Genomic DNA, 7695 nt, shown 5'->3' on the forward strand with positions numbered 1-7695 from the left:
CTACGCGTATCCAAAATCTTGTTTTTTGCAGACTTGTCTTATCTTTATGGTTTTTCATAGTTTTCCAGAATAACTATGGTGGCGACTTCAAATCTCTTTTCAAATTCGTTTTCTATTTTTGTTCGTCGTCCCGTCGCGATTCCGGTTGCGACAAGTCAGAGCAAAGTTTGCAAATCTAGGCAGAACGTAGTCTCTTACTCAGGCTCAAGAAGGTTATTTTACCTCTGCGCGGGCACTGTGTGGTAAGCCAACAAACATAGTCATAGATCGCAGATTGCTAATTTGACTACCAGGAAAAAGGAAAACACAAGAAGACTTGGTTTATTCTGATGTAAGGGAATCACCAGAGTTATCACTAGGATAATCAAAGTTTACTCCAGGAGATTGTGGGTGTACTACATCAAGAGGAAGTCAAATGTGTTGTTACCAGTTCAAGGAATCCAAAGCACGAGTAGAGCTTGAAACTGGGGAAAATTAAGTGTTTGGGCTATGCTAACAATGTGAAGGGGTACCACCTGTGGGTCACACTATCCACAAGGTTATTGTTAAGAAGAAATGAAATGATGCTCAAACCAGAAGGCGTTAAAGAACAAGAAAACTTGGTTTGCATGGTTGAACAAATCTCAGTACGGTTTAAAGAGAGCTCAGGTGTTCTTACCAGAGATTTGATTCCTTCATAAGCCTCGGTTACAACAGACTGGGTGTTTAGACCATTGATGTTGTATGTGGATGACATGTTGGAGGTAGGCCCCAATAAAGTTCAAATCCAAGAATTGAAGGCACAATTGGCTAGGGAGTATAAGAAGGACTTGGAACCAACAAACAAGGATTTCAGGGATGCAAATTTAACGAGACAAAAAAGATAAGAATGTTTGGCTTTCTCAGAAGAAATACTTACTGATAATCTTGCGGTGCTTCAACATGCAAGATTGCAAGCCAATTTCTACCCCAGTTTCTATCAATTGTTCCTCACATATGAGTCCTAGCAGTGAAGCGAAGAGGATGGAGAAGTCTCGAGTACCGAGTGCATTGGTGGTGGATAACCTTATGAATGCTATGATGTGTACAAGACCAGACATTGCACAAGCAGTGGGAGTGGTTAGTAAGTTCATGGCGGGTTTGGTGGAGAGCAGTGAAGTATTAACAAGAGGTCCTTAGGAGGAACCTCAGGTGTTGTATTGCGTTTTGGAGGATCAAAATTATGTGTCAATAAAGTCTACGTGGATTCGATCCTACTGAAGTCTATCAGAAAAACAAGCAACGCAACATGAAGGCAGAGAATAAAGCATGGTGTCAAGATTTGATTAATTTCATCAAAATCTTCAAGTGGGAGATTGTGAGAAAAGAAGTCCCACATTGATGGGAACTTACTTTGGGGCTTACTTTTAATGTTATAAAAGGAGCCCAGTGTTTCCTTAGGAAATCATCCCAAAGTCTCTCCCTTTTTATTCCTTTTGCTTTATTTGCTTGAGAGAAGAATTAAGAGAGAATATTAGTTTCTCCTCTAAGAGAGAAGGTTAGTTTCTCCTTTAAGGTTCTCCTTGTATTAGTTTTTCCTATTTCCAAGAGAGGGATTGTCATTGTTTTCTTCTTGGGATTAGAGAGAATGATATGTAATTTTTCCTTTTCTTGAATAAATTATATTTATTGCCTATTATCTATTTTTGTTCCTTTATTTTTATCTTTTATTTTAGTTGTGAGTATTTGTGCTAGTACTTTGATACCCAACATTTAAGACGAGTAATAGTTGTTTCCTCACCAAAACTAGCCAAAGTGGTAATGAAAGACCATGACCTTGAGTGTTGTGATCGACCCAAATTACTTGGCCAACAGAAACTGTCCTATGATGGCTTAGACATGGCATTTTCCCCATACAGTAGCTATTGGAGAGAAATCAGAAAAATCTGTGTTATTCATGTCTTTAGCTCCAAACGTGTCTCATGTTTTTCCTCAATAAGAAATTTTGAGGTGAAACAAATGATAAAAACAATATCTCGCCATGCCTCAACTTCAGAAGGTACAAATCTGAACCAATTGTTAACGTCTCTTAGTAGCACTATTATATGTAGAATTGCTTTGGGGAAAAGGTATGAAGAGGAAGGAACCGAAAGGAGCATGTTTCACAGGTTGTTCAGTGAGTGTGAAGCCATGATTGGTGGTATCCTCTTTTTTTCAGATTATATTCCTTTCATGGGTTGGGTTGATACACTGAGAGGACTGCGTGCACGTCTTCAACGGAATTTCAAGGAGATGGATAAGTTCTACCAACAAGTCATTGACGAACACAAGGCTAATTCTCGTAAAAATACTCCTCACGAAGATGACATCGTTGATGTCTTACTTCAACTCAAGAAACACTATTCGTTTTCCATCGATATTACTAATGATAACATCAAAGCTGTGCTCATGGTTTGAATTTCCATTCCTTTCAATTTCATTCCTTCCTTTTACTTTGTCTTCTTCAATTTGCACAGAAAAAAAAACTTACATATACTATTCTTATCTCATTTCTTCGTAGTATTAAGGAAAACATGTAAGAACACTATAAACTCGTTGATTTAAGATTTTTTAAGTTACTGTCACTGTTTTAGATGAGTTGTACTCATGTCTTATTATATTTCTCTAGTGAGGGTACTCATCACAGTTTGAAATGCTTCGACTAAAGGAAGAAGTATGAACATAAAAGAAGTTACACCTGAGGGAGAGCTTACTAAGAATCCAAATATATATTTCTTCTTTAGATACATTTGTCAATCCCCAAAGGAAATAAAGTCTTGTTTAACACTCACAAAATAAAATATTAATGTGAAAATTCATTTTCATCCAATTATTAAGTACTGATTTTTTTTTTCTTCTGCAGAACATTCTGATTGCAGCAACAGATACAACTGCAGTCACAGTAGTGTGGGCAATGACTTTACTGTTAAAGCATCCAAGAACCATGAAGAAGGTTCAAGAAGAAGTAAGAAGTTTAAGTGGTGAGAAAGCCGTTTTAGATGAAGATGATGTTCAGAAGTTTTCCTATTTAAAAGCAGTGATAAAAGAAACATTGAGACTGTACCCAGCAGCACCATTACTTATTCCTAGAGAAACAAGGAAAAAAGTCATGATAGATGGTTATGAAATTCCAGCTAAGACAATAATATATGTGAATGCTTGGGCTATTCATAGAGATCCTGAGTCTTGGGAAGATGCAGAAGAGTTTATACCAGAGAGGTTTTGGTAGCAACAAGACGCAATGTTCATCTTCAAATCACAAAATCTTAAAGAGGAAATCAATTCTATAAATGAAGAAATTCGTCTCGATCTTAAGACACTCAAATCGTTTAGTTTAAGATTACCTCCACTTTCAACTATAGCATTCTTTAGGCTAGAACATTCAAGTGTATTGCGATTAAGGCAACTTTATTAATTTACTAAATTAATTTATCTTGGAGGAGCTTAACTAATTATTGGAAAACCATCTTAAAAACAACCTCCTAATTAGGCCTGAACTATGTGAAAGAAAAAAAAAAGATGAAGTTTCCAAGTTCAAAGGAAAAACAATTTGTTTTGGCCCATAAGTAAGCAAAGGCAATCCAAATGCCAAAGTGCATCGTCTTTGTTCGGTGGGGACCCACAAGTAGCGGACCATGGGTAAGTGTCCAGTTGATTTTGTTAAATTTATTACTAAAAAAAAAATATACTCCCGCCAATCTTATGTTGTCTTTTCCAAAATTTTGCTTCCCTTAGTTTTTTATTTTTATTTTAAAAGATTGTTTGATTGAGACTCAAATATATTTTAATTGTTTTTACTGAGTTAGGGTCTTATATCTACCACCACCTTTGTTACATAAGTCTGATCAGAGATGTTAAAATGATTCAAAGTCATAAAGTGAACTTCATTTATTATGGATTTGAACCTAGGATGCACGAATATATGATATGTGTATATATATCCAATACATCAATATATTATGGAGTTTGATATATTTGATTTTTTTATTATTTGAATGGTTTAGATATTTAATTTATTTGTCTGTAAAATTATATAAATTGACACTTTAATTTTTAACTAATATTTTTATAGTAGTATTTGATGAATAGGTAAGTATTTTGATTGTACAGTAATGAATTCACATGTCTTAATTACAACCCAGAGTTGTAAATTATTCTTTTCAAAAGGGTTAGATTTATAGATGAGAAATCTCTCCACTTACGACTTATCTCTCTCACTTTTCTATAAATCTCCTCACATTTATTTTCTTCATCACCTTCATTTCCACCATCTCAGAGTCATATCTTTCCATTCAAAACTTCTTTTATGGTCTATTCTTTTATTTATGTTTTATTTTTGTTGAATATGAATACATTATAACATTTTTTTTTGAAATTATTGTAAGTTGTGTTGGCCACATCAACACAAACAAAATTAACAGTAAATATAGATTTCATTTAATGAGATGATTTTTCATCTTCAGATATGGACGTCTAGATTAAAATAATATATGACTTTTTATTTTTTCACCAAGACTAACATACTTGTGATGTAAAAAAATTCGCACTTGCATGTGTAGATACAATCCGCAACGGATAGAAAATGATATTATAAATGAATATCCACAGATGATATATATGAGTAATTTTTATACCCGAATATTAACAGGGCGGGTACGGATATCATAGTATCTGTATCTATGAATATCTGTACCCGTTATAATCTAATTTAAATTAAAAAAGATTAAAAAACCATTATTAAAACATTAACACATTGATTTTGAATGAGTTATTTTTTATGAATTGATTTTCAAAATTTTTTATTTCTTTGTAAATTGTCATTCAACACTATTTAAATGAGTTATTTGCACTTTATTTGAAATTTGTGAATGTTATGCATTATATTTTTATTTGAATTTATGATTAAAATATATTATTAAATATTAAAATTTTCTTTTGTAAATACCCGCGGGTACCTGTGAATATCTGTGGATATTAAAAAAATATGCAAATACCTTCATAACGGATACCCGCACGAATATGAATATGGGTACGAGACGAATATTTATCCAACAGATCGGATACAGGAGAGTTACTACCCGTATCATCTCTACTCATAATATATAAATTAGTATCAGACCGATAAAAGCTAAATTAAATAAATATTATAAATATATTATATTAGTGTTTGTATAATCGATATTAACTTTTAAATAAATAATAAAATAAATAAAATTATTAACAGTTTAGTTGATACTAAAATAAATATAAATACTAAACATAAATAAAATTAATGTAATTAATTAAGTTGATAGCAACCTTATTTTTTTAAAATTTATTTAAGTTAATCCTAAATCTAAATGAACTCACTACTAAATAATACATATTTTCTCTGTCAATTTTATTTTGAACTTTTTTCTTTATGTAAAATAATACTTACAAATTTCGTTACCAAAATAGTTTGCAAGAAATTTTTATCATTTTATTTTAAATATTTTGTACAAAAAATTTTTCATCACAAATCTTGTAACAAATGTTTGTGAATTTTATAATTTTTTAAAAAATAATTATCCACAAAAAATTATTTACCAATTAAAATTTTAAAATAAAATGATAAAAAAAAACTTTTTTTACAAAAAAATTATAACAAGTTTACAAAATAAATCTCATGAAATATGAAAATTTTGATCATCTATTTTTGTAATGAATAGTAAATTAACTAATATGCTTACATATTACATAATATATAGTTAAATTTAAAATTAATTTTACGTTTTTTTTTTTAAAGTGATGTTTAACCATTGTGTTAAAATCAGTTTAATCAATTCAAATATCAATACTTTTTGTCTATGCCAAAATTTAGAAACTAATATGTAGTCAACAAAACCTTGGGAAAAATAGGTCTTTATTACTTCTGTTATTACTAATCTTTATTTTAATATTTTCTATAATTCACTGATTACAACTTTTGGATTCACATTTGGCACTTGGCCATAACACACAGAGGATTCTTCTTATGCTGTGTAAGTCCTGGTAACGTTTCTGTATCAATGTCTTCGCTCTTCATTCCTTCCGGCAATTCCCAGTCAAAAGAATAAAGAAGGTTACTAAGAATAACATCCAATGAAGCCAAACCCATATGCAAACCTGGGCACATTCTACGACCAGCACCGAATGGTATCAAACAAAAATCTTGTCCTCGAAGATCTACTGTTTTATGTCTATTCATAAAAAAGAAAAAAAATCTATAAGACAATCCAACAATATAAATATCAATTTATGTTTTGGAACACACATTTGTTCAAGGTTGTAGCAGTATACCAGAAACACATATTTATCCAAGGTTGTAGAAGTATATCATTTAGAACAATCTTCTTTTATATTGACTGTTCCTTGAACGGACAAATAAATCAAATGTCGTGACTGTGACATATATATATATATATATATATATATATATATATATATATATATATATATGTATATATGCATCTATAAAAATATCCACTGCCTATTGTATAATAAAACCAAAGATGTCCATATAATATCTTTCAATGAAGTAACGAAGATTTAATGTTGATTCTTTTACACCACAATATTTTATATAACGTCCAAAAATATCATATGTGTAGAGTACTTTTGCTTTGTATTTATTTGAAACCAAAGTATGAAGGTACTGAGCTAATTACATTAATATTTTGTTTTGAGTTAGGATTCAAATCTAGAACCAAATGATAAATTAATTATTAGGGTACTTTATCTCATTTTTAAAAAAATATGAAGATTGTATTTTTTTTATTTATAAATGAGGTAAGATTTATAATTAGATTTTTTTTTTTAATTTATAATGAGGGATGATTATTTTGTAAAAATAATAGTGATAGGTTTTTTTTTCTTGCATCTTATTTAAAAAAATAAGATATAAAATAATAAAATAACATTATAATAGTAATTGTATAATTTAGTCACAGATTCAGTGACTAATTTGTGTAACTAAAAATTTAGTTACTATTTAAATCAAGAAGAAGCAATTTTTTATCACTAATTTGGTTACCGATAGTGATTGTGTGCCAAGAGAAAAGATAAAAATGAAAGAAAGAAGTTAAAGCCATAGAATAAAAAAGAAAGAAGAAAATAACAATTGTCCAATGTACACCACTTGCAAGTGGACGGGAACCTATCAATACGACAATACAATGTCCTCTAGGGACCACCTCTAGGGAAAACCACATTAACCTCATTCGGCAACATCTTGGAGGATGTACAATTATTATAAATTACTAAATAACCATATTCTTATGTTAGATGATTTATTGGATGTATTGGATGAATTGCATGGTAGTTGTATATTTTAAAATTTGATTTAAGAAGTGGTTATCATGAAATTCAAATTAAGAACGGGATGAATGGAAAGTTGCCTTTAAAAAGATATGCATTGCATTAGTGGCTTGTGATTCATATGGGCTAACTAATGTCCTCAAGCAATTTTATGATACTAAGGGACACTTGTGTGTTGTTTTGAATGTGCTTTGAAAGAAAAAGTTGTGTTAATCTTCAAAAATTTACATTTTACACTTGAGTTTTGTGGTAAGTAGTTTCCAAAAGAGTGAAGGGCTCTCTACAAAAAAGAAAAGAAGATTTATTGATGACTTATCGATAACAAAAAAATTGTTAATAAAATGTTCATCGATAAATTTTATCAATGAATAGAAAAATTTA

The 7695-nt window shown here is 30.5% G+C and overlaps 1 protein-coding gene across 1 annotated transcript; it reads left to right on the forward strand.

The window, feature by feature from the left end:
- Nucleotides 1-1733: 1733 nt before the first annotated feature.
- Nucleotides 1734-3423, forward strand: LOC114166678 (cytochrome P450 71A1-like). The gene is made up of 3 exons (XM_028051442.1): nucleotides 1734-2017; nucleotides 2177-2409; nucleotides 2861-3423. The coding sequence occupies exons 1-3, from the start codon at nucleotides 1780-1782 to the stop codon at nucleotides 3224-3226; spliced, it is 837 nt and encodes a 278-aa protein (XP_027907243.1). The 5' UTR covers nucleotides 1734-1779; the 3' UTR covers nucleotides 3227-3423.
- Nucleotides 3424-7695: the final 4272 nt, after the last annotated feature.

The sequence above is a fragment of the Vigna unguiculata genome, chromosome 10 (assembly GCF_004118075.2).
Source record: "Vigna unguiculata cultivar IT97K-499-35 chromosome 10, ASM411807v1, whole genome shotgun sequence".
In the NCBI taxonomy this organism is placed as follows: domain Eukaryota; kingdom Viridiplantae; phylum Streptophyta; class Magnoliopsida; order Fabales; family Fabaceae; genus Vigna; species Vigna unguiculata.

What these genes read in the sequence shown, in the direction of transcription:
- LOC114166678 (XM_028051442.1), top strand. Translation starts at nt 1,780, where the DNA reads ATGAAAGACCATGACCTTGAGTGTTGTGATCGACCCAAATTACTTGGC. An exon ending in CCATGCCTCAACTTCAGAAG is followed by an intron (nt 2,018 to 2,176) that starts GTACAAATCTGA and finishes TCTTTTTTTCAG; the next exon opens with ATTATATTCCTTTCATGGGT. An exon ending in ACATCAAAGCTGTGCTCATG is followed by an intron (nt 2,410 to 2,860) that starts GTTTGAATTTCC and finishes TTTCTTCTGCAG; the next exon opens with AACATTCTGATTGCAGCAAC.